The 27,739-nt window shown below is 35.4% G+C and overlaps 1 protein-coding gene across 1 annotated transcript in view; it reads left to right on the top strand.

Moving 5' to 3' along the window:
- LOC109070444 (NT-3 growth factor receptor-like) overlaps positions 1 to 27,739 on the top strand; it is a 109,018-nt gene that overhangs the window by 75,587 nt on the left and 5,692 nt on the right. The window contains exon 12 of the mRNA XM_042727225.1: positions 20,033 to 20,221. Within this exon, the coding sequence (XP_042583159.1) occupies positions 20,033 to 20,221 (189 nt within the window). The remainder of the gene's footprint in view (positions 1 to 20,032; positions 20,222 to 27,739) is intronic.

The raw sequence follows: 27,739 nt of genomic DNA, 5'->3' as shown, positions 1-27,739 counted from the left end.
AAACATTTATTATTATCAGTGTTGAAAACAGCTGTGCTTAATATTTTTGTAGACAATTTTTCAGATTTGATAGAAAGTTTAAAAGAACAGAATTCATTTGCATAAAAATCTTTTGTAACATAATACATTTTTTTTTTAGCTTGGCCATATCTTAATGTCACACCAGACAGCTGAAATGGCATGAGATCTGCTTTTTGCCAAATATTAGGGAAGGAAGTCTCCCTATGTGTTATGACTCATGATGGTAGCATCACTAACTGCATGTGACAGAGTTTATTTTAGTTTCACCGCAAAAACCCTCCCCTTTGCCTCCCTCCACGCACTTTGCCCTGATAGCTCACCTGCCTATTAAGATCCTATCATCGCTGCCACAAGGGCTTAAACCTTCCTCGGCTACATTACTGCAATAAGCCAAGGGCTGTTTAGCACACATCATCAAACCCAAAGATTTCACACCTGACTGACTCACCTTGCCCCAGCCAATGAAGCGGTCAATGGAGCCACACATAGAACAACAGCTCACATGTGAAGACACCTGCCATTATGTCTGCAGCAAACCTGACATGCAGTTTCTTTGACAGACAGCCACGTACAAAGACACAATAAAGCTGTCGCTGATACGGATCAATGACCATTTTCTGATGTCAAAATCACAGCAAGGAATAGCTGCCTTTTTTCCTCCTCCTCCAAAGTAGAACAGGGTCATTCAGCTCCATTTTTTAATTTTGAAAAGCACTTCACTCCATTATGATTGGGGTTTAAAAGGATACTTTCCCCATTGAATTAATGCATTGTGTGGCTTCAACCATATTCCTGCCCTACTAGCGACTGAACAAGTGTCTGTAATCACATCATTTTGGTAATAAAAATGAACATATACCCCTCTTGAGATAGAAAACACCTCTGTTCCAAAAAATCCTTGCTCATCTCATATTTTATCATTGTTTAAGGTTCATTTGTTGCTTAAGTGCTCCCCAGCTCTCACACGGTGCCAGTATGAACCCATTATGCCTGACTGTAGCAGTATTAGGTATTATAAGTGGTGTTTGCAAAAGCATTTGAACAAACCTGAAAAAATATTAAATTTTGATGCATTACTCATCCTGCACTGTTTGCAGTACAGACATGAATGATACCTCAAATCGTGTGGCTTAGTGATACCTTTTTTAAGCGATCGGACTTGCATTGTTTTGCGGACTATAAAATAGATTATTTATTTATCTCCTTCTATTTTTCCATCCATACATCACATCCATACATCCACCTATTTGTCCATTCATCCATCCAATTGTCCATCCATATATCTGTCCACTGTTCCATCTATCCAATTTGTGTATCTATCCATTTGTCAATCTATCCATTCATTCTTTCCATCCTTCCATTCGTTCATTCATCTATCTACAGTACTTGGCCATCCATCAATTTTCATTTCCATCTGCCGATTTGTCTGTACATCTATCCAATCATCCAATCCCTCGATCCATCTCTCCATTCAATCCATCCATCCTTCCATCTGTCCACTGTTCCATCCATCCAGTTGTCCATCTGTCAATCCATCCATTCGTTCTGTTCATCCATCCATCCATTCGTTCGTTCATCTGTCCACTTGGTCATCCATCTATTTGTATGTCCATTTGTCCATTTGTCTGTCCATTGATCCAGCCATCCAATTCATCCATCCATCCGTTCAGTCCATTAATACATCCACCTATTTGTGCATTCATCCATCCATCCATTGTGCATTCATCCACTATCCATCCATCCATTTATCTAGCTATCTATTCATTCATCTATCCTTTTTGGTCATCCATCGATTTGTATGTACATCTGTCCAATTGTCTGTCCATCTATCCAATCAACTATCCAATCCCTCCATATATCCATCCATCCATCCATCCATGATATTTGACAATCGTCTTTGAAATTTAAAATGCAATTGTGTGTCCTATTTGCTACCTCAATTCAAATTCAACTGAATTTCAGGAGTTTAGAAGGCATTCTAAATCCAATTCGGAAATACACACTACAATGGTATTTTGTTTTCAATATGGTCTCTTTTTATAGTAACCTGTGGATAAACTATGCTTCTCTGTGACTGAGCTGCTTTTTTCCAACATAAGTACTACATAGTAAAAACACTTAACCTCTCAATGCTTTTCACCAGACAGATACTGCCCATCTCAACTCTATTATATAGGGAACAGGGGACATTGATAAACGCTGTTCTCTCCCTCTTAAGGCTGTATGAAATGAAGATGAAGGTGTGTGTCGTGCAGAGATGAGGGGTCATTATTGGCCCCCTAAAGGCAGTGCACTAAATCAATTTCTTGCCATTGAAATGGCTCAGTACCTCTTGCCGTAACACCATTAAACATGACAGAAGCTGACATGCTTTGATAATGATTGGGGTGAGCACATGTAGATTATACAAAAACAATTTGTGTGCAGTTAATTGTGAACTGGTGAGATGAAAATGTTCTAGAACATTCAGTCCAGGGTCAGAATTCTCATTAAAGATATATTTGGTTTATTTTGGGTTTGTAGATCATTCTAGGTGAGGAGCAGAAATCTTCAGCTAAAACTTGGCCCAGAAGAAAAAACTTTAGATTAGACAAGTGCACATGCACCAGATTGAGATACAAATGTCTGGTTATTATGCATGTTGTTTTTAAAAAATTGACTATGTAATGTTTTACCATAATAAAATAGCGCATTCTGACTTTGAGACAACTAATATTTATTTTAATCACAGTCACCTTAAATCAGTGGCTCCATTCTGGTAACACCCCCTTTTCATGATTAAACAAAATAGTCATATTTGAAACAGTGAGAGATTATTGAAATATATGCAAATATGCTGATTTGCTGCAAAAAAAACATTCAATGTTATTATCAGTAAGAAAACTGCTAAATATTTGAGTTGAAACAGTAATATATTTTTTCAGGATTCTGTTGAAAGTTGAAAAGAGCAGCATTTATTCGAAATAGAAATCGTTTGTAACATTCTAAATCAATTTAGCGTGACCTTGCTGGATAAATGTATCAATTAAAAAATAATATAAATAAAAAAGTAGCACAGTTGTCCTAGCTTATGCAAAATTTAAGTATTTTGTAGCACCTTTTTCTATATATGTATATGTATGTATGTACGTGCATTTATCCTGATTCTGATTATCCACTCTTTGTATCCTAGTTTTCCAAAGACTGTCAGTCTTACCTGTGCAATACGCTTTTGAAAACACAGGGACATTTTGTGTATTAACTTTAGCGGAACTGTCATCTATAATAGGCAATTTCTGTGATCGTCATGGTTTGTTGTCACGGTTGTCACAGGAGAGGAGGACGCAATAGTGAAGAGTGCTGTAGGGATGAAGAAATCATTTCTTTTCCACACTGAATTAAGACTGTTTCCCCCTCACCAGTGTTCTGCATCTATTGATAGGTCACTTAATTTAATAGAGGCTCCACAATGCTCATAAAGTCAATGATGTGAGCTGTCGTGGTGCAGAATCAGAGTCTGAGTTAGTGTACACATCTCAAGCCTTTGTGTTTTCGTGAAGGAAATACCAGTGCTTGCTCGGCAGCAAAAATTATATGCAGTATATGGATAAACAGATAGACGAATAGTTGACGCAAACAAGACCAAGTGCAATTCAGAATGCAGATATTCCAGTGTCATCACTGTTGGTTACACTTTCAAACTTTGTGATTTACTTTCTTAAAAAGTAAATGGTTTATACTAATTAAATATAGACAGCACACCTGAGGCTAAAATTATAAGTTATATTTATAATTATATGTTTGAATAGAGTCTGTATGTTAACATTTCAGGCTGACTTAATAGTTTCAAACAAAGGAAAATAAATAGAGTGATTCAGTGCAAGCAGTGTAATTATACAATGCAATGCCACTTCGATGTCAATTTTTACATAATAACTTTTTGTCTGGACTTTTTTTCACTGAAATGATATTCAGCAAAAAGAAAAAAAAAGTACAATGAATATGTTTTTTGTTGTATGGAAACCTAGGGTCATGCATTGTTATTGTTCTCTTGTCGATTTCACTCACAAAACGTTTAATTTATCTGTCAAACATAATTCTATATGCATGCAGACTCAAGCTAGCTGGAAATAAAATTGTCCACATGTTCAGGATCACTGTAGGGTCTGCAATGATAAAGGTGTAGCCTTGTTTTCAAGTGTCATTCACATTAGAATGATTTCTGAAGGATCATGAGACTCTGAAGACTGGAGTAATGATGCTGAAAATTCAGCTTTGCACTACAGGAATAATTTTTTTAATATTTTCAAATGGAAAACAGTTATTTATAATTATAATAATAGTCCACAATATTACAGTTTTAATGCATTTGTGAGCATAAGAGACTTTTTTCAAAAACATCTTAAAAATCTTACCAACCAAAAATTTTTGAAAGGAAGTGTACATGTAATGTACACTTCAAAATAGTTTTTGTACCTTCAAACAACTTCAAGTTTGGGTAAACAACTTTTGTTATGTACTGTTGAGATCTACAGAAAATTAAGTGTTAATAACGACAAAATAAAGAGGGGGAAAATTTAATAATGCATGGCCTCTTAGGGGTTCCGTAATGTCCTGTGTTAATTAATAACTGTAAAATTAGTCATCACCCAAAAGGCCGAAGTTTAGATGAGCGTTCGCTTCTAAAAGGCTTCTGTTCTCACTGTTGTCACAGCTTTTGTAACTTAATCTGTCTTAGTGCTGCTTTTCTGCTCCAGTGGGAACAAATGTAGCCAATTTTTACTCACTGAGCGTGATAATTAGCAACAATTGTAAAAGTAATTTCCCAGATTAAGCAACCTCAGCAGAGCAAAGCATGTCTATTAGCTTAAAGCCAGGGTTCACGCTGTATGATTTTTGCCATGATTTTGTCGTCTGAGACTAAATTTGCAGGTCGCATAGTGTGACATGCTCACCAGCGGCTGATAAATTGCCTTTGTGCAGAATCTTGTACAATCTGAGAAGCGTTATTCGAAAAGGATGGTAAAAAAATTACGCAGTGCACACTTGATTTAAAATGAAAATGAGGCACATGGTGACTCTTCTTGGAATAGGAGTTCATTGAATTGTCAGTTAAAGGAGTAGTTCACCCAAAAATTTACATTTGCTGAAAATTTACTCACCCTCAAGCCATCTTAAATGTAGATAATTTTTTTGTTTCTTCATCGGAACAGATTTTGAGAGATTTGTGCAGTGAATGGGTGCCGTCAGAATGAGAGTCCAAACAGCTGATAAAAACATCACAGTAATCAACAAATATGAGTCGTACATCCATAGTTTTGGGTGAACTACACATTTAAGGCCATCTGACCAACAGGCAGGGCCGGTTCTTGACAGCCATAGAAGGGCGGGCTGGCAGATATCTTGGGTGAGCTATTTTTTCAGCTTTCATGGGCAGCCTAGAATATCGTGCACTTTCACAACAAAATCAACTTTATTTCTTTATTGAATAATAATAATTAAAAAAAACTCTTTGTTCTCTTTCTCTGTATCATTGTTTCTACACTGTTGATTTATTCAACTAACTTTTGTTATTTATACCAAACAAGGCCATTATCATATCTAGAACATCAGATATGTTATTGTTTTGAAAATATTAAGACAAGACCACTTTGGTAATGGTAAAGGAACTAAATAAATAATAATAATTTTTGTAAAGTAATCAATCTGAACTGCAAATAATATTTTTATTTTAAAATATGCACCCATTCAATTTTAGTTGTATTCCTAATATGTTGAAAACGCAAAACAGAAGTCGTTTGTGGGAAGTCGTTTGTGGGAAGTCGTGGCCTAATGGTTAGAGAGTCGGACTCCCAATCGAAGGGTTGTGAGTTCGAGTCTCGGGCCGGCAGGAATTGTGGGTGGGGGGAGTGCATGTACAGTTCTCTCTCCACCTTCAATACCATGACTTAGGTGCCTTTGAGCAAGGCATTGAACCCCCAACAGCTCCCCGGGCGCCGCAGCATAAAATGGCTGCCCACTGCTCCGGGTGTGTGTTCACAGTGTGTGTGTGTGTTCACTGCTCTGTGTGTGTGCACTTCAGATGGGTTAAATGCAGAGCACGAATTCTGAGTATGGGTCACCATACTTGGCTGAGTGTTACGTCACTTTCAGAAAAATGCTATTGTGCCATCGTCACAATAATTATGAATTACATGAACGATGTAAATGACAGCCCAACTTTCAATTCCAAATGGCAGAATTTGACAAGAAAGAAAGAAAGAAAGTCGAATAGTTTGCATCACTGGATAATACAGTCGAGCCGACTGTTGCTAGTAAGTAATTCTTACATTCAACATTAACAGCAAGTCAAAAGGGGTAAGCTTTCAACTGTATAGTCCAGGGATCCTCAAATCTGGACCTCAAGATCCACTTTCCTGCAAAGTTTAGCTCTAACCCTAATCAAACACACCTGAGCATGCTAATCAATGCCAATCAATGTCTTTGGGATCATTAGAAAATAACAGGCAGGTGATTTTGATCAGGGTTGGAGCTAAACTCTGCAGCGCATTGGACCTCCAGGGCAAGATTTGAGAAAGGGGGTATAGTCTATGCCAGGGATAGGCAACTCCAGTCCTGGAGGGCCACTACAGAGTTTAGCTTCAGCCCTCATAAAAACTGCCTGTATCTATCTAGTAATCCCGAAAACACTGATTGCCTTGTTCAGGTGTGTTTAATTAGAGTTGGAGCTAAACTCTGCAGGACAGTGGCCCTCCAGGACCGAAGTTGCCTATCCCTGGTCTGTGCATTTTAGACACTTATATAGCCTGTGCTCATGCCCCATCCATGCAATGAACGCACGTTATTGAATGATGTTTTTTTTCTTTTAGAGCATTAACTGCTCTGGTAATTTCAGTGGTAGGCTATGATACATATTTACATGTATTAAACTCCTCATAACTCGCAAACTCCCCGTGATAGCGTGCAAATATTTCTGCCCGTTTTCACTCGTTATCAGCCTCAGGCTTTTCTCATAGTAGATGATTTTGTGGTGGCTAAACGCAAGAACGTTGCTGGTTTGAGCCCTAGATGATCAAATCTATGAAGTATGACCATTGTGCCATTGAGTAAGGCACTTAACCCCAGCTGCTCCAAGGGGATTGTTGTTGTAGTAAATGCAATGTGAGTTGCTTTGGATAAAAGTATCCACTAAATGAAAATAAATCTCTAAATCTGTAATTTTTCAGTCACCAGGTTTATATTTCAGTCGCGTCTGACAAGAAAATGTGCACAATTTATGGCGTATTGTGATAATATTGCATTGTGGGATCCTTGGCAACTCCCAAATCGAATGTTTTCCTCATTTTCTTTTCAGCATATTTAGGATCTCTGTTGAAGGCATGTGAAGAGTCACGTATCTCAGACATTAGTCAAAGACACAGTCATCCATCCGGTCGATCTGCTAGAGGAACACGTGTAGCCTTTCACTGTACATCTCAAAAACACCGTCTGCCATGTTCTGATACCAGCGTCATCCCTTAGAGAACGCGTCATGTTCACTGTAGATGAGTGGGCGAATGCAAATCAGTCTTATTTCCAGCGCTCTAGTGTTTGTTAAACAGCACAGAAATCTCTGTGCTCTCAGAATCACACACCCAGAAAATAGTCTATAATCATTTTAATCCCCGATGTGGGAGGAAGTTGCTTTTTTAAAGATCACAATTTGCTTTTAAAAAAATGTCGGCACAGGTGTGTTTGAGAACTTGAAGGATTCATCTTCCTCTTATGTTGATCAAACAAAAGGAATATTCTTACTTTTTTTTCTTTTGCCCTTAGCCTTTAGCAGTTCAGATGCTAACAGTTAAAAGTAAAAAATTAAATACTACCTTATGAAACATACTATATATCTCTCTATCTAGTGAAAGAGAGAGAGAGAGAGGGAGAGATTATTATTATTATTTTTTTTATTATACATTTAAAATTTCTCACATATTATTTCATTTTATAATATCACCAAATATTAAAGTATTATTTTCAACTTTACAGAGTACTTCTCCATTTGTTCAAATCATTTCAAAGTCATCAGTCAGCACTTTAAACAGAGACTGTAACCTTTGACAATGAATGAAACTATGAAAAATATGTTCTCTCTGCCCACAAAAAGTACAACTGTCGATTACTTGTGGATTTAAAATAGAAGTGAAGGCATTAACTGCAACAAAGCCATGCAAGATCCTCCACTGCAAATCTCCAATATATTTTGTCAGTTTTGGCTTGTATAATGTATTTTGGTTTACAATTAAAAGCAATCAATCAATCAATCAATCAACATTTATTTATACAACCCTTTACAACACTCAATGTGAACCAAAGTGTTTTCCAATAAAAACAAAACAATAAAAACAACAAAATAAAAGCCAACAATAAAAAATACATAAAATACACAAAAATGTCACAACAATTGCTAGATATTAAAAGCCAGTCTAAATAAATAAGTTTTAAGCTTAGCTTTAAAAAAGGCCCAGGTCAGTAATGGTGCACATATCAGCGGGAAGCTCATTCCAGAGTCTGAGCCCAGCTACAGAAAAAGCCCGGTCACCCCAGTGTTTGTACCATGACCTTGGGACTTCCAGCAAAAGTTGATTTGTTGACCTAAGAGCCCTGTTTGGCTGACGAAAAGCCAGCATCTCAGTTACATAAGGTGGGGCAATGCTATTGAGAGCATTAAAAACAAACAATAAGCAACACATAAATGACTTCGCCATGGAGTATCAGAATGATGTACCAACTGTTTTTTTGCTCAACACCTTTACACACACTTTATAAAAATATTTTCCACAAGTAAACTTACTTTTTCTGTCATTTAAATTGTTTGATACTGTTAAAGAGTAACTAAACCCTAAACCAACTTTTTTTAGTTAATGATCTGTAAGAATGGGGCTTTATTAGTGCTGTTCATTGATTCGAGTAACTTTTTTGACATTTGAGTATAAAGTGTTTTAATCCTACAATATATGGTGTAAAAACGTCTGAGTGCTGCCCTCTTCAGGTTGAACGGTGGCTACTGCAGTTGATTTTTCCTATTGGATGTTTGGGGTGGTACGTGACATAAGCAGTGGCAGGTGACGTATGCAGTTTCCAGCTCACCACGCCCTTGGTACGAGCTACCACGCCCCTTGGCAGTAAAAAAACAACTTGTTCCGACAAAATCACTGTAGCGGCTGCTTCACTAGCATCGTCGGATGCCGATCGCGATGCGGAAGTTAAGACCCCAGTTTGAGCCAGCGGCTGGAGTTGATATGGCTCAGGCCCTGGCCCTGTGTCCACAGACACCTCGACATCCTCCACTTCAGGTGAAGGTGGGGGAGAAAAGTCCTCTACTTCAAATGAACGCTCTGTTGCAAAGCTACTTGCGCCACTACAGTCACTCTCCATTTTAGCGACTCTGACAGCAGCTGTCAATCAATCTGTTACTGCGGGTCTCATGTTCACACCCCACCCGCTCAGCCCCGCCCTCGGTTCATCCCCTCTATCTCCGCTGTGCTCTGCCCACTTTTCAGCATTTTTCAAATATTGCCAGTGGGTGGAGTCAGGCTCTGACCAGGGATTTAGTTACCCTTTAAAGGATAGTTCATTTCCGTATCTGGTAAATCTGGAGAAATCATCATTGCTGGAAAATTGTCCTCTGCTTCTGGTCTTTGTTGTAATGTTGAATAATCATACAGAAGCATCCATTCTTCTTCATATAAGGAACTTTGACATTTTTCCAACATCTGTCCAACTATTCATTCAGAACGAAGTCCAAGTTCATGAGTCAATCCAACAATATTACTTAAATCCCTTCCAGCCACTTCCACCAAGTCCTTTATTACTATAATCTGTGCATTTTTCATTTTTTGTTCAAGCTATGATGGTATCTCACAAGATAAATTCAAACGAGACCAATTAATCAATGGTTCTAACAGCAACCAATGTAAAGATTTTCCATCAGTAGATCTTGTTATTTACATCAAACACCATGATTTTCGAACTCCTACATAATCACTTGTTCTGTGTTATTTTCTTCCTCAGCCCTTTTCACAGTACCATTATTTTGAGTTTCTTTTTCTGGACATGAATGCATTAAATGTCCTTCTTTGACACATCCAAAACACTTCATGTTTTCAGTTGATGCAAAAAACACATAATCAAACCTGTCAATCCTGAACTTCAGTGCAATGTTCAAATCCTCTACACCCCTCTTTAGTACTATGTATACTTGTCTCCTGACCGAAACAACATTGTTTTAGCAATGGCGATTTACAGCCTAGAGGGATCTTTTTTATGACTGAGACAATCTGACCATGGCTTGAAAGTTCCCTTTCTATAATTTCATCCTTAATCACAAAGCTATCATTCAGTGTTATTCCTTTTTCAACAATCTCATTCAGTTTGTCAATCTTGTCTAAAAGACGACAGCACTGTTCATCCTTGATGCAGACCATATGCAGTTATAACCAACAACTTTTCCAATCGCTATACTAACTTCCTCCACTGAGCTCTCAAAACCAACTGGCACTTTAACTCCATGTTGGTGAGTTAAAGGGTTACTCCACCGCAAAATGAAAATTTTGTCATTAATCACTTACCCCATGTCGCTGACACAGAAGAGCGTACACTGCCTGCGTACAGCTCAGAATTGCCAAAATGGCGCTAAGCTGATTTGGAGAGACACAAAGGAGAGGAATTGTTGAATAAAGTCATTATTTTTGTTTTCTTCATGTACAAAAAGCATTCTCGTCGCTTCATAACGTTACGGTTGAATCACTAATGGCAGATGGACTATTCTGACGATGCTTTCCATACTTTCCATTGACCTTGACAGTGTTATTTATTTGGCAGTCTATGGGACAGAAACAAGCCTGCCGGTTTTCATCCAAAGTATCTTAAATTGTGTTCCGAAGATGAGCAAAGCTTTTACGGGTTTGGAACGACATGGTGGTAAGTAAATAATGACAAAATTTTCATTTTGAGATGGAGTATCCCTTTAACTGTTCAAAACCCAGTACCTCCCCAACTAGCCATATAAAAATAACTGGCTGTAACTTGTCTGTTTTTCCTCAATTTCACCAATAAAAGTACAGCAGAACTGTTGTGTCTTTTTCCGAGCAACACACGAGGCTTTTTAATTATAGAATGAATCCAATTTTTTATAATAAATGGATTTACCTGTTCATAAAGACAGTCACTTGCTTCTTCTAGGATGAATTAGCAGTTTGAACAAATCGGTTGAATTAACAACTTAATGATTTGCTCGTTAAGACAGTGACTTTAGTTTTAGAGAATCATTTCATTTTTTTAACATTTCATAATTCAAAATTGTCAGAAAATATGAATGCCAATTTAAAACTCATTATTTTCATAACATTTTTATGCAGTTGTAATGGCAGTGTAAATGCATTAAATGCTTGAATGCATTTACATGTAAATTCTAATTGCAGTGTACAGTAAATGCTTCTGAAAAAAAAATGGCCCAAAAATGATGGCCCACTGTAGCCTTAAAAGTTTGTGTAATAAATTCTATGCTGAATCAAAATATTTATTGCTAAAGTAACTTTTTTTGTAATGTCTATTCAGTACTTTTCTCATTTAATACAATAATGACTTTAAATTAAAACATTCTTAGCCTAATTATTTTAAGTAATTAGATTACACATTTTAATCACTTGACATACCTAATAATTATATATCAACATGCATATCTAATCAAAATTCACTCCATATTTGAGTGCTCTGCTTATCATATGTCACATTGTTAGCTCAGCAACATACACTCAAACTCAACAATGAGTGTCTTAATTAAGAAATGCCATTTGTTTGCCATGAATGTAAAGAGGGTTGATACCTATGTAGAGCACTTCAAACCAGTCAGTTATGAGGTTCCATGACGTTAGTATGCTGTCTTAGTAGGAAACAGCCTAATTAGACAACAGAGAGCACAACCGCTCACCAGGGTTTGGAAAAGAGCTATTGTAAAGCTGTCTTATGGTGCAATAAGAGAGATGCGTCAAGAGCTCTTCTGAACGGAAGTGATATATTCTGGTGATTATATATAGTGCAGCTGTGTTTTCTAATTGGCAGGATATAATGGATGGCCAATGGATGCCAATGGATGCCAATGGATGGCGTGGTCCTCTCAAACATCATTTTGAAATTGATTTCAAAGATAATGGTAATCATATATACGTCAATCATATAATATGTATTACTTGTTCCATTTGGTCTTCACTTTGAGTGACAATCTAATTACCCCCTATGGGACATGGGCTTTCTAGAAATTACTTGGAGAAAAACCATGAATCATATTGCATCCTCAAGAACTTGATGTTAGTGCCTGCAGAATGGCAACAACTTTAAGTGCCACAAAAAGCTACCCACTTATGTCAATCACAGGCATTAGCAGAGCGTCTTTCTGAGGACTAATACTGCAATCATAGATGGACAAGCATGAGATATGGATATTTCTTTTGATTCACACATAACAACATGAGTTCAAGGGCAGCATCGGAAAATCAAGAAAGGGTTGGAACTTCAAAAATGTCGCTATCGTTCAGCAGCACACTGATTGCTGGAGGATATTCTGCCTCGTGTAAGAAATAAACTGAAAGGGTTATGGACAGAATTTATTGAAATCCTAACAAGAGCCGTTTGCTTTCTCTCAAACAGTGATAAGCCTCAGGCAGCATTCAATGCTGCAAAGCCCCCTCATCGAGTATTTATATGACATCTGAAAGAGCAGGAATTAAGAAAACACAGTGTGAATGTTTGATAACTGTAGAAATGATTTAAATGCATGGGATGCTCTCTCTTCGACTAAAGAGTAACATTGAAGTTTGTCATTAGTGCTGTTTAGAATAGAAGTGCCACTTTGCATTAATGTGTTACTCTTAAAGAGGTCATGTCGTGAAGAATATATATAGAGAGACTTTTTCTTGATGCTTTGATACAAAACAGTTTGATGCACCAATTAATTTCTTAACCTGGCTATGCAAGAAGGCATGACTAACATTTTCAAGGGCATTTATCCTCAAAATCAAAAGAATGGAGAAAAAAATTATTAAAAAAATCGGTGCCAATAGCCTCGTGGGCATCATGCTTACATGTTGCTTTGGGCGTCAAAAGTTCGAGTCCTGGCTTATAGACCTTCGCTTTCTGTCTAAATACTGTCTGGTCCTAATTAAAAGGCAAAAAAAAAAATACTAAAAGATTGCATGAATAAATAAATAAAGTAATTAATTAATTTATAGTGGTGTCAAATGATCACGATTAATTGCATCCAAAATAAAAGTTTTTATTTACATAATATATGTGTGTGTGCTGTGTATATTTATTATGTATATATATATATATATATATATATATATATATATATATATATATATATATATATATATAAATATAATACAAACACATGCGTATATTTAAGAAAAATATGTTATGTTTATATATTAAATATATTTATATATAATAGAAAATATAAGAATCCAAATATATAAATGTATATGCATGTAAATATTTCCAAAATATAAGCAGTATGTGTGTGTATGTATATATACATTATAAATATACACAGTACACACACATATATTATGTAAACAAAAACTTTATTTTGGATGCGAATATAGCAAAATTGTAACATTGCAAAGAATATTACAAACAAATAATAAATATAATGAATCAATTTCAATATATAAATATATTAAAAGTGTAATATTGCAATAAATAAATGCTTAAAAATAAAAAATAAAAAATAAAATAATAAAATGGACCCACCTCATTATTCTAATGCATTTAAATGTTTTACATTATTTTTTTTTTGTATGTGACATTATTCTCAGTGGAGATTCTCAACTGATTCTCATTATGGTAATAAAAAAAAAAAATGTAATCAGCACAAATTACATTTATTCTAAAAGGTTCTCTCTGGGGATATAAAATGATTAATTGTATTATTAAATAAAATGCTTTTATATACTTATTTCTCTCCATCAAAAAAGCAACTCTGGTAATCCACTATAAATAGCTTCATGAATCTAAATGAAATATTTATCATATTTGCCTTTGATGAGCAAAAACAGTACTGACAGGGGAATCCCTGTGTTCTAGACACTGTAACAGGGTCACAGACACGACATGAAAACAAAAAATGGCTTTATTTTTAACAAGTTTTAAATTATTAAATTAAGTGTTTTGCACATTATCTCATTTTGTCCTCGATTTGATCATGTTTGTTCCTGTGAACTTGTCTCTTTGTTCTTGGGATGGGATTAACACAGCTGCATTATGATTTAAAAGCAGCTAAATATATTCCAAGGGCCCCTGCGAGTGTGTGTGTGTGTGTGTGTGTGTGTGTGTGTGTGTGTGTGTGTGTGTGTGTGTGTGTGTGTGTGTGTGTGTGTATATGTGTGTGTGTATTGCTTGGCTTTAATGAACCGCTTGGACTACTCGTGGAATTCTATCTAGAATTAACTAGAAAGCTAAAAAGAAATGCTGATTTGATACATGTTATGTAACCATCTGCGGCACGACTTGAGGAGAATCAGACAATAATTACATTCCTGCCTCCAGCACTGTGTCTGATTGAGCCCATTATGCTATCCCAGATTTTGGGTGACAGTTGCTCACCTCTGTGATTATCTGTCCTGCAAATTTAAGATTAGCTGGTGTGTATTTGTGTTTGCCATGGTATTTGCAGATGTATTTCCTAGACTCCTCAAGTTGTGATTGAACCCATGCTGGTGTTGTAATCAGTTATTGGCTGTCTTTACTTCATTATTTAAATGGTGGTTGTGTTCTTGAATAATTGAATAACCTGTATGGGATTGGTTAAAATAAAAAAGGCTTTGTTTTTATTGCCAGGTTCTTTCGACAGTCAGTTTCTCATAGAAGTTTACATTGATTACCATAATAGATAACAATAAACCACACACTCAAGTTAATGCAACCCATAAAACTGAGACTGATTATCGATCAGTCTTAACCATTAACAAATGTATGGTTCTGTTTAGAATGCAGTTCATATACTGCACAGTATACACTGTATAATGCTTTCTAGTTGGTAAAAATAGTATGTGAAACAATGCATGTTGCACATGTTTGTTTCAAACAGTAGTATGTTACCTTGTTGTTACATGCATTTTTAATTTATCAAATGGCATTTAAATTTTATTTCAGAAATAAAAACTATTTTGGTTTATATATTTATTTGTTTTTATTTATATATATATATATATATTTATTTAATTAAATAATGGGTCAATAAGGCAGTGGTTGCTATGTTTTGTATTTGTAGGCCAGTGTAATAGTACCGTATGTTATTGAGACAGTCAATGTCATGTCACTAAATCAGTGGTAAATGTGTTTATAATGAAAAAAAAAAAAAAATTACACAACAGAAATCTATGAAAGCTTGTTTCCATCACAGGGGGAAAAAATACTAAAATAAAATAAAAGTGACTGTGGTTTTTTATCTCAGAATTTTCCCTTTAAATCTCAATTCATACTTTTCATGTGAGATATATGTGTGATAAAAAGAAGAAAAAGAGAAAAAAAGTCAGAATTGCAAGATATAAAGTCAGAATTGTGAGATATAAATTCCTAATACTGAGAAAAAAAAGTCAGAATTGACAGAAATAAAAATAATCTCACAATTGTGAGAAGAAAGTCAGAACTGTGAGATAAAAAAGTCACAATTACCTTTTTAAAAAAGTGAGATGTAAAAATATGGAATTCTGATTATGTTTCACAATTGGAACTTTTTTTTTCAGAATTGTAATATTACTTTTTTATTATTTGTATTCTGTGGCAGAAACAACCTTAAGCAGTTTGTGTTATAAGATCATTTGCAGCAATTGGAATGAATATGTTTGCAACATTTAGTCTCCATGCAGCCTGTAGTGTTCTCTTATTTGAGTGCAGTATGAAGTGCTGCACTAGCACTTAAACAGTCCAAATCTATTTTCTATGCGTCTGGGCCTACCGCTGTGGGTTTTGAATGTGGCTCGTTGAACAGAGTTTTTTTTGCACTGTTGGATCAGTGAAGTCATGGGGCCACGCAGTAGCCTGATCGATAGCAGTCTAACTGTCAGTATCTGAATGATCACATGTTTCTGTGAGCTCCCTGCGACTCTGTAATAAAAGATAAATATTTAATGGCCCCTGCTCAATCGTGGCCCACCACCGACTGCCCAGGATGATGCAACGAAATCAGTTTTGATCACACCTCCCTCTGCTCAAACGGCTGGAGTGTGACTGATGAAAGCGGCTCTTTATTTTTTCATTGCACTTCAGTTCAGGAGATTGTGTGCTAGTGTAGACTAGGAATCAAGCTGGGCCCATACTTGTATTGTGCTTGGTTAGCCTTTCTAATGTACATGGAGCCTGGTAACATTGTGAATTGCATGTTGATTTGTAGTTTTTTCTTGTTATCCACATGTCGACTACGATTCTGTTTTTAGGTCAATTCACTATAGTGTCAGAATGTTATTGACTACTGAGTTTATGGTTATTTTTGTACACCCTTGTAACATATTGTTCGAGAACTGATATGGTCGTATACAATGACAAGCTTTATTTATTTATTTATTTATTGCATTGCATTCATTCATTGCATGTTCCCATTAACATTCAATCATTACTATATAAATGTATTTATTTTTCATGTATAGCATGTAATATTCATCATGGTAGTAATTGTTATACTGGTTTTATTTAATTTATGCTGATTTAATAGTAATGAGAATCCAATCAGAGTTACCATTTAGAATAATTGTAAATAAATATATATAAATACAAAAACTCAAACAAAACTCAAAACAAAAACTCAAAAACACAACATCCAGATCTAAATTAAGACCTCCAGATCTAGTGAGAATATGTTTAGGGTAAATGTATTTATCATGTCAAAAAGTCTTAAAATATACTTGATTTTCTTAATTCAATAAATAAATATGTAAATAATTTTTTTAAGGGCAAAATTACCTTGGCATTTTGTGAGATTCCTCCCAATAACATCAGTGGCTAAAGACAAAATAAATGTGTATGATGCATTTGGTAGGTTGAGCATTCTTGTAGAATAAAATATGCTCCAGCTTTTCTCCCAGAGCTTTTTATACAATCGTAAACAAAATAAATGATTGGCCCAATGGAGGAGTCATAAATTTCCTACAGCCTACTTCATGAAGAACCATCCATAACGGTGGTCTGTATCCCTCAGAGTGAGATATGACTGGGAACACCAAGTTTTACACTCAAATGTTCAATATTGAACTCTCAGACTTACTTTGTGTCAACAAGCATCATTTCTCACTAGGACCCTAAATGTCAAACTCAAAAGACATGTGGCTATGTTCATTTTTACCTATGTTCTGTCACAACATGAGCTACTGAGTAGAGGCTTCACAAGTTCAGAGAACTGCAGAAGATTGCAAAACTTAATCAATCTGACATTCATGTAGGTTTAAGACATTTAGCAGATCCAGAATATACAAAAGAAACTGTTGTGGTCAAATATGCAATTTAAAAACATGGAGACTAAAACTAAAATCTTATGCCTTCAAAGCCTAATAAATTCAACACGAATAAGCAAGCCATATCACTTGTGCATGTCACTTTCAGTCTGGTGTTTGTGTCTTGCCTGTGGCTCTGCAGTTATGGCAAGACTTCACACACCTTGCACCTAGGGTTGTATTTGCGGGGGTTACACCTACAAGTCTGGGCAATGCTCCATAACCCTGAGACAGTCAAGGTGAGAAAAAAAACAAAACAAAAAAAAACACTTTCTGGTCTCTTCAACTGCTACTGACACAAGCTGGTGAGATTTATTGATTCGATGAAAAACTATTATTTCTGATGTTAGCTTTGGAAATTCACAAAATATGACGAACTCACCTTGTGAGCTGCCTACCTACCTAGACAGCATTTGAAAGCATCTTGGGCACAAAGACTTAAGTGGGCTTTGAAGATTTCTATATTTGGCCAATTTGCTTGATGTGTATCCATCACAGAGAGGACAAAACCAAAATGGATCTAGACTACACGAAAACTAGTCTTGGATGGCTTGTGGAGTTCATTCTTATTAAAAAGTGACTATTTTACCCTGTATTTCCTGTGTGTGTGTGTGTGTGTGTGTGTGTGTGTGTGTGTGTGTGTGTGTGTGTGTGTGTGTGTGTGTGTGTGTGTGTGTGTGTGTGTGTGTGTGTGTGTGTGTGTGTGAACTAGGGCTATACAGATGACAAACCCAAAGCTTCACTCTGATTTCCTTCAACAAATCCCACCAGGATTTTTCTATTTGTAAAAGAATGTAAAAAATTTGCTACGGTGAAAACCTTTATAACTGTAATAGATCTAACTTTATATTTAATATAATTCCATAGTAAAATACTGTTAAATTTAGTTTTAAGAAGTGAATATTCATTTAACGTGTGATTTACTGTGAAAAACTTTCAACTGACATTCCCAGAATTCACTGAGTGACACTTCACATTTGATATTTTTTTTTATTGAAATAACTGCTGTGTGTTTGTCAGTGTATTACAAAGGTACAAAACAGATATTAGTACTATGATAGGTTGGTATATTAAAATTATATCAATTAATGAAATAAGGTTATGCTGTCAATTTTAGTTAAATCAGTAAAACCTAAAACATTGCTATCTATTTTATGGTAAAGTTCTGGCAACCACAGGTGCTGTTTTTTTTTTTTTTTTACCACTTTTCACATATTTTTTGATACTAACATGTTTTGTTTAACAAGATAATCTTCACAAATTAACAAAACTTGCATGAATTCTCAAGTCTAAATACAATCGTCAGAAGTAAAAAGCTAAAGCTATAAACTACAGCAGACAAATGACCTCAGTGACACCCACCACCAAGCTCTTAACTCTTTCAATCTTTATTTAAAATCTACAAGTTATAAAGTGTGAGTTGAAATTTGAGAAATTAGAGTTTGTAAGAGGTCCATTATAAACATAACAAGGCTGTAAAAGTGGAGTTATCTGAATTTACCTGTTTGTCGTGATGACATTTAATGTTCTCAACAAGCTCTGTAGTTCAATTTAATCACTTGCCATTATAAAGAAACGTACAAGCTTAAATCACGAGTGGGATAATACTGATAAATTCATGTTGTAGAATAAAACATACCATGAGCTCATTTCAGCTATTTAACCAAAAACCCAGAGAAATCAGGACAATGTAACCAGAAATTTTATTTGTGGATTTTAGGACTCATTCCTGCAGCCCTCAGAAAGGCAGACAGAAAGGCAGCTCACTAGGTTTTGGAAAAGAGCTACAGAGATTTCATTAAAAAATCTGGGTATTCAGATAATTGGGATTCATTTTCACATTAGCATAACAGAATTTCACATCAAACATTAACTGACAAGAGCTCAGCTTGGAATGAATTCAGTGAAATGATGCTCATTAGGTGAGTTTACAGATATCTGTCCAAGTCTGAAGCATTTCAAACAGATTTTAGACATTTGAGGAGACTACTGTACATTCAGTACTTCAGTCCCTTTGTGTTGATTATTTGTTTGGTTGGCCATGTTTAAACCTGTCCCCTGAGTGTGCTTGTGAACAACGGGCTGTTTTAAAGAGTCCTATTTTGAGGTGGGCTTGTTGAAAATTATATGTTTATCAGCAGTAACACCCTCCTTCCTTCCCAATTCCCCAGTTCAGCTCAATAGCTTTCACTCAGGTAGCAAATTTAGATGATTTTCAACCAGTCAATTTCACAATGAATAAACAAATTAACTTGATGAAAGAGTTTTTGACATCTTTGTAGTCTTGTGAAGGTTTAATGTTGTGAAATGAGCTGATGGTTGTTAAGTCATCCCGTTTAGCTAGTGTTTAAAGTCTAATGTCTCCTTAGGCTTTTTACAAAGATATTAATCAGTGCTTGATTTGGATCAAAGCCATCTTTGTTTTTTTTTTTTTTTTTTGAATACTTCAAAATACTGTAACATTCAGTCTGTTGTAGGTTTATCATTACGTTATGCTTGCTCTACAGGGCCAGTGGCAGTCATCAGCGGTGAGGAAGACTCTGCAAGCCCTCTTCATCATGTCAACCATGGTATCGTTACACCCTGCTCTCTCGATGTGGGACCTGATGCCGTGGTAATTGGCATGAGTCGCATTCCTGTCATCGAGAACCCGCAGTACTTTCGACATGGACACAACTGCAACAAGCCGACCACTTGTGAGTACAACTGCATTTGAAGAAATTTTACACAGTTTGTAATGGACTGAACTGAACAACTAGTTGTTAATGATGTATTTAAATGTGTATTCAAGTTTATTTATATTGATTAGCGCTTTTTACGATACAAATCGTTGCAAAGCAACTTTACAGAAAATGAAGTTTCTACAATATTTAGTAGTAGCTTATCAGTGGTGACTGTCAGTTTATGTGCATATGGCAGAAATGCACAGAAAAATCTATTAAAATCAAACAGACGATGAACACTATTAACAGCAATTATTATATGATGCAGTCAAACTTACAGCAAAATTGGGTAGTTCTGCATGTTGTTTCAGGGTTGGCATCATCTGAGGTCCTCTTAGGGGTTGGTATCATCTCTTCTCAGGTGTTCTGGATCCAGACTGGAGCTTGTATAAATCCTAGTTACAACAGAGAAACAAATAGAGACATAATTAGCATGGCTGCTGTTCCGACCAAGTAAAATTAATTTGTTTAACCCAAGCTAAAGAATAATAATGTGCATTTGATCAGATATAATTGTAGTCCAAGATTATGAGATGCATTATTTGAATGCTTGGCCAAAGAGATGTGTTTTTAATCTAGATTTAAAGAGAGAAAATGTGTCTGAACCCCGAACATTATCAGGAAGGCTATTCCAGAGTTTGGGAGCCAAATGCAAGAAAAGCTCTACCTCCTTTAGTGGACTTTGCTATCCATTTTGCAACCTTAGGGAGCGTGATGGATTATAACATGGTAGAAGTCTAGTTAGGTACGCAGGAGCTAAACCATTAAGGGCCTTATAGGTAAGTTATAATATTTTGTAACTGATACGGAACTTAATAGGTAGCCAGTGCAGAGACTGTAAAATTGGGGTAATATGATCATATTTTCTTGTCCTGGTAAGGACTCTAGCCACTGCATTTTGGACTACCTGTAGCTTGTTTATTGAAGATGCAGGACAACCAGCTAGCAGTATATTACAATAGTCCAGTCTAAAGGTCATGAATGCATGAACTAGCTTTTCTGCATCAGAAACAGGTAACATGTTTTGTAGCTTGGCAATGTTTTTAAGATGGAGGAATGCAGTTTTTGTAACATGGGAAATATTATTTTCAAAAGATAAGTTGCTGTCTAATATAACACCCAGATTTTTGCCTGTAGAGGAAGTAACAGTACATCCGTCTAGTTGCAAATTGTAATCTACGAGATTCTGTGTACAGTTTTTTGGTCCAATAAGTAATATCTCTGTCATATCTGAATTTAACAGGAGAAAATTATTGGCCATCCAATCTTTTACATTTTTAACACACTCTGTTAGCTTAGATAATTTAGAAATTTCATCTGGTCTTGTTGAGATATATAGTTGAGTATCATCAGCATAACAGTGGAAACAAATCCCATATTTTATAATAATATTACCAAGGAGCAACATGTATATTGAAAATTGCAGAGGACCTAGGACAGCATATCAGATTTGTGTATGTGCAGTGCAAGAATAAGAAAAAGGCCATAATAAACTTAAATCCAAATGTGTTATCTTGGAAATAAGCCACATACCAAAATATTGCGACCTGGGCTTGCCTACTTTATTAACTCTATAAACTGGATTGTTTTATGAGCTCTGCCCAAACAACAAACCCGAAGAGGCTCAAAAAGTGTTGCTTTTAAAAAGTGGACATGGCAACCCTTCAAGAGCGCGCGCTCTGCCAAGCAACCTTCCAAACATTAACAAAACATGACGGCTCTGTTGACAAAGGTGGTTTAATTAAAATCTCTGAGCATAACGAGTCTTTGGTCACTGTAATATTACCAAAAATAAGATGCCAAAATTTGCTATGGTTACCACAGTGTCAGTCATGGCAATTTCAAAAGTGAGTTTTTGTTCCGTACACACACAAACCTGGAATTCCCTCCTGACACAAGATTTATATTTCAGTTAAATGTTATTCTTTTGAATTTTCTATTCAAATGTATCAGTTTCCACTATTAAGCTGCACAGCTGTTTTCAACATTGATATGAAATGTTTCTACAGCACTAAATCAGCATATTAGAATGATTTCTGAAGGATCACATGACACTGAAGACTGGGGGAATGCTGCTGAAAATTCATTTAAATTTACATTTTAAAATAGTTGAAACATTTTAAATTGTAATAAATCTAATTCCTGAAGGATAAAATAATACACCAACTAATAATACTCTTTCACTCAGGAATACTGTACCTACGTTAACGGAAATAAAATGTTTATGAATACCACTGTGATTGAACTCTAGTGACTCTAGGTGGTGCTTCTAAGGGAAGCCACATGAATTTTACACATTAAAAAAAAGAAATACTTCTTCATGGCCACATATCACATATTTCAGAAAGAATATTTTTAAATGGTGATGGAAATAATCTCTGTGTTTATGAAAGGTCTCCACTGTAGACCTTTTAACTAGCCTACAGTATATCCTCTTCATATAGCACAGTATATGGGTCACTATGAAGATGTGTGAATTAGCACAATAGTGTTAAAAATAGATGACTTTTGGATAGCCGTAGCTTGCACTTATTGCAGAGTGCATGGGAACAAATGCCAACTCTGTTGTTTGTAAAACATTATTCATTAATATATTAATTTGCTATTTTGGGGGTCTGTTGTGACTGAAGCCTTCCAAATGACTTTTCTGGACCAAATGTTGTCTTAGTTTAGACCTTTAATGTAATTAATTGGAACAAATATACTTGTGACTTTACATAAGGGTTTTACATAAGCAGTTTAAAAAGCTAAAAGGGGCACTGATTGTTTTATAGAACACAGTATGGTATATATGGAGACACAGACTTGCACACATCAACACACACAGTCTATTTATATTCCAGGCACAAAACAGTGGTCTATTCACAGGGTGAACTGATGGCTATGAAAAGGAATCCAAAGGCAGAGGACAATCACATTTTGCCCTCATGAATAAATTAACTCTTTATGCATAATGGATGGCATGAAATCTTTATGGCTGTGGATACATAACCATCATGGCGTGCACACATCTGATGAGTGTGTGATATTTAAATGACAGTTAGCTGCTTAAGAGAGGGTATATCTTTACTTCTCTGGCTCTGGGCTACTAGAAAGCACTTTATGCACAAGCTATAGTAAGCTGAATCATTTATATAAAGATACACCTTGTAAAAAAGGTCCAAGGTTCAGCTCATGATTTCTTTTATAGATAGAACATAAACTACAGTAGTAGAGTGAGGAGTGTGGGTTTGGTATCAGAGCAGTTTCACCCAGTTAACAGTTGACATTTTTAGAAATCTTATCACAGTCCAAATCCATAAAGAATACAACATGCAGACTTCAGCTTAGAGCATTTGCATTGCAAGGCAGATCTTACAAAAGTGAAGCAAGGCATATTTTAACCCCTAATCAAAATGAAGAAAATAATATGTATATGTATTTATCATATTATCATTACAGCAGGGTTTCTGCTGGTCTTAAAATGTTCTTAAATCAGAGCAGAAAGCCTTAAATTCATGCAAACATAGCATTAAATGTTGCATAAACTGCAAAAAAAGAGAGAAAATAAATAAATTATATATATATATATATATATATATATATATATATATATATATAGATATATATATATATATATATATAAACATATTTAGATTTTATTTACACAAAGTAATACTTTATAATGCAAAATGTAAACAAAATTCATAAAAAACATATACATGCATTATTGTATTCTTTTACTGTAATACATTAATCAGAAATTAATGGGAACTCAAAAGTAAAATCTGAATGCATTATGGTAATTTGTGGGAAAATGGCTTTAATTTTCATTAATGTCCCAATGAAGAAAATAATAAATCAATATGATACTAAAATAGGCTTAATACTTTATATGAAATATGACAAATGTGAAATGTCCCTACAAGAGTTTAATTTATACAGGAATTTTGACAAATAAATAATATAACTTTGATTACGTTTTATCTGTAGACTGCTGCAGTAGGTGTATTTGAAAGGAAGCTGTTGCACAGATTCAAGTAAGCGAGTCCCTTGAGCCATGACATGCTGACTTTTCAGGAATCCATAAGATGACTGACTCACACAAGCTATTCTGCAATTACAATTGAGTTGTGCTGCATTTACTTTCCTTTTCAACCCAAGAAGTGTTCATGCCTGAACTACACAGCATCTCATTTGGTGGTTAGCACCAACTAACACCAACTAGAGTTTAGCTTCACCTATATCCATATAGATATATAAATATAGAGATATACAAGAATATATATACTTTGCTTTTTACCAAATAGATCACGCAACATATGATCATGTTGACATAGCACATTAATTTCAGAAGAGCAGGACATTTTCTCTCTCTCTCTCTCTCTCTTTCTCTGTGAGATTGCTCTTTAATTTATTAAATTATTAATCATGAAATATTTGCCGCTGGGATTTCTGGCATAAGTCATGGGAAATACAGAGTCTGGATCACATGCAATAGACTGAAGATCATTATTCAGGTAGCAGTATTCTAGAGGAAGTGAGTGCACTAGCATGTACAATGAGCTCCGGTGAGTACAAAGGCTATAAATATACGATCCTGACTGTGCATTGCAAATATGGATGATTTTGAGCAGTGCTGTGTCTGGCACATTTATCAGATTGTCAGATTATGTCCCTCCACTAAAACAAAATGTCATATATGATAGGACACGTCCTGGCCAGGATTTCTATATTGCCTAAAATATCCACGTTTTGGCTTTGTTTGCGCTGCGCAGACCAATTGTTGTATGACAAAGTACCGTGAGATCTCTAGAGAGCAGACGGCTTCTTGTGCTTTTGAATTGCTCTCACGGTACTTTGATGTCATACACCGATCGGTATGCTCAGTGCTGCTTAAAGTCCAACGCTAATATGTACACGTATTTGCATCGCTTTGACCGTTCTCTGTAGATCCCACCTTCACACGCACCACAATTGGTCGATTACCTACAATGTCTCCATGTTATTGGTCAAACGATCATTACCTTCATTAAGTATGAAAACAGGAAACCAAAGCCAAAACCTTAATATTTTTGGCAACATAGAGATCCTGGCCAGGAAGTGTCCTGAATGTCACGTTTGGTCACCCTATATATGATCCAGATGATCCATTTATGTGTGTGTGTGTGTGTGTGTGTTTCATTTGACATGTTTTATCACTGATAATTATAAAAACCATTATTAATAACTTAGCACCAAATCAGCATATTAGAAGGATTTCTGAAGGATCATGTGACACTGAAGACTGCAGTAATGATGCTGAAAATTCAGCTTTGCATCGCAGGAATAAATTTTATTTTAAAATATATCCAGATAGTCAACAGACATTTTAAATTCAAAAATATTTGTAAAATATAACTGTTATCAGATGCCTTTGTCACTTACATAATACTATTTAAAAACATACTTGCCTACAGCTTAATGCATTCCATTAAAAGTAACTTATGAATGTGTAGCAAGAGCCACACTGCAATTATATATGTAAGAAATGAAAACAATGACTTCCATTTTACAGCTTCAGTTGAAAAAAAAAACAATTATTTTATTGTATTTCTGCAATATCCGTTCATTTCTCCACTTCATCAGGTTAGTGACAATGACTGCTGATATTTGTATCCAGCATTGACCGTGTTTTTGCGTTCTGTTCACACTGAACTGCTCGGGACGTTTAGATAAGACATGTCCATGCTGATGTCTCCTGTGTGCACCTTCATTGTTCTGGACACAAATACTTCGACTGCATTGTTTCAAGGTAACATTTAATGACAAGCTGAATTTATCAGGCTTGAGAGTGAGAAGACAAAGGCATCCGCTCTGAAAAAGCGCACTGTAAATTAATGCAGGTCAGGTTTAATGGAGCTCTGAATGTGCACACATTCACAAAGATTCTGATTCAGTCCATCTATTGTTGCTGCTCACAGTTGGACTACCATCTCATCAAACCATCTCAGTGAAGTTGGACACAGTCACAAACCGGGTGCCTAATAACAACTGATCAGCCATATTTTTGAACATTTTTGCACACGTGCAGAGTAAACAAATTTAGTATTATTGTCTTCTACGTGATTCATTTTCGAGTATTTTGTATTTTATTTATATGCTCCTCTTCTAGTTTAAAATTAAAATTGCATTTGTGCATTTCTTTGAATTTAAGTACATTTTAATTTAATTTTACACATTTATTTTCTAGTTGAAAAAAGAAACATATTTCATTTGAGAATTTCAGTTGATTTTTAATTATACTCTTTTAAATTAAAATTCGCATAATTTATCTTCATCTTTAAATTTCAGTCCATTTTAAATCTACTGCCCTAAATTAATGAAAAAATAGTAGCATTTTATTATTTATACATTTATTTTCTTTTGCATTTTTTTATTTCTAGTCAAAAACTGCACATTATATTTGTGAATTTCCTTGAATTTGAGTTGTTTAATTATACTAAAATAGAATTTTTTATTTATTTATACATTCCTAGCCGAAAATGACACTTATTATTTATGAAATTCTTTGAATTCATTTCATTTTATTTCTACTCCCTCAAATGCAAATTTGTATTTAATTTATTTCTTTTCAAACTAAAAATGACATTACATTTGTGAATTTCTCTTAACTTTGATTCATTTTAAGTCTACTTCCTTAAGATGCAGAAAATTTAAATTTGTTATTTTTTCCTCAATTCAAATTCAGGAATTATAATTCAAAAGGCATTCAATTCAGAATATTGTACGAACCTTGGTTTAGGTCTACATACTGGGCTAGTTAACTCTTCACCAGGACATGCCAAATTCTTGAATATGTAAATGTGGGCAGTCATATATATTCATGGTTATAACACCACAGTGATGCTTTCAGAGTAAGCTTGTTTTGCATTTTAAATTAATGGTCTGCATGAACTGGAGGAATTCCTTTAAATTGAGAAATCTTGATTGCGTCAGTAAGAATGAATGGCACTATTTCTAATCATAGATTTTTGCTGTGATAAATGCACTTGCCTGTGTGCTCTCCTAAATTCAGCCTTCAGGGGCTAATACAGGTTCGGCCAGGGTAAGGATTAAATAAATGACAGTGAGTCTCAGGATAGTGCCTTTGTAAGTCAAAGTCCTTCCACAAACAGATTGTGGTAAAAAATGTGGAGCTGGGCTTTACCGGTTGGGTGGGAAGCTGAAAGTTAAGTTAACCCATCCCAGACTCTTATGGCAGGTACACCTGTAATTGTTCTCAGAGGATGGGACAAACCCAGTGGACCACTTAATGGAAGAACAAGTGAATATAAATGAGGTTTTTGGGGACAGGAAGGTGCTCCAGACTTGACCTGATCCTGCTTCAATCTGCTAGAGCCCTGCTGCTTGAGTCTCTGAGCGTCAGTGATGATTGTAGCACTTGATACTGGATGTCTCTCACTGGCTCAAGTGTCTATGATCAGTAAGATTTGTTGCCTTTATGGCAAGGTGCCATACTTGTCTAAAGCT

This window comes from Cyprinus carpio, chromosome B7 (genome assembly GCF_018340385.1).
Source record: "Cyprinus carpio isolate SPL01 chromosome B7, ASM1834038v1, whole genome shotgun sequence".
Classification (NCBI taxonomy): domain Eukaryota; kingdom Metazoa; phylum Chordata; class Actinopteri; order Cypriniformes; family Cyprinidae; genus Cyprinus; species Cyprinus carpio.
Note: the sequence above shows the minus strand (reverse complement) of the source record. Positions and strands in the feature narration are given on the sequence as shown.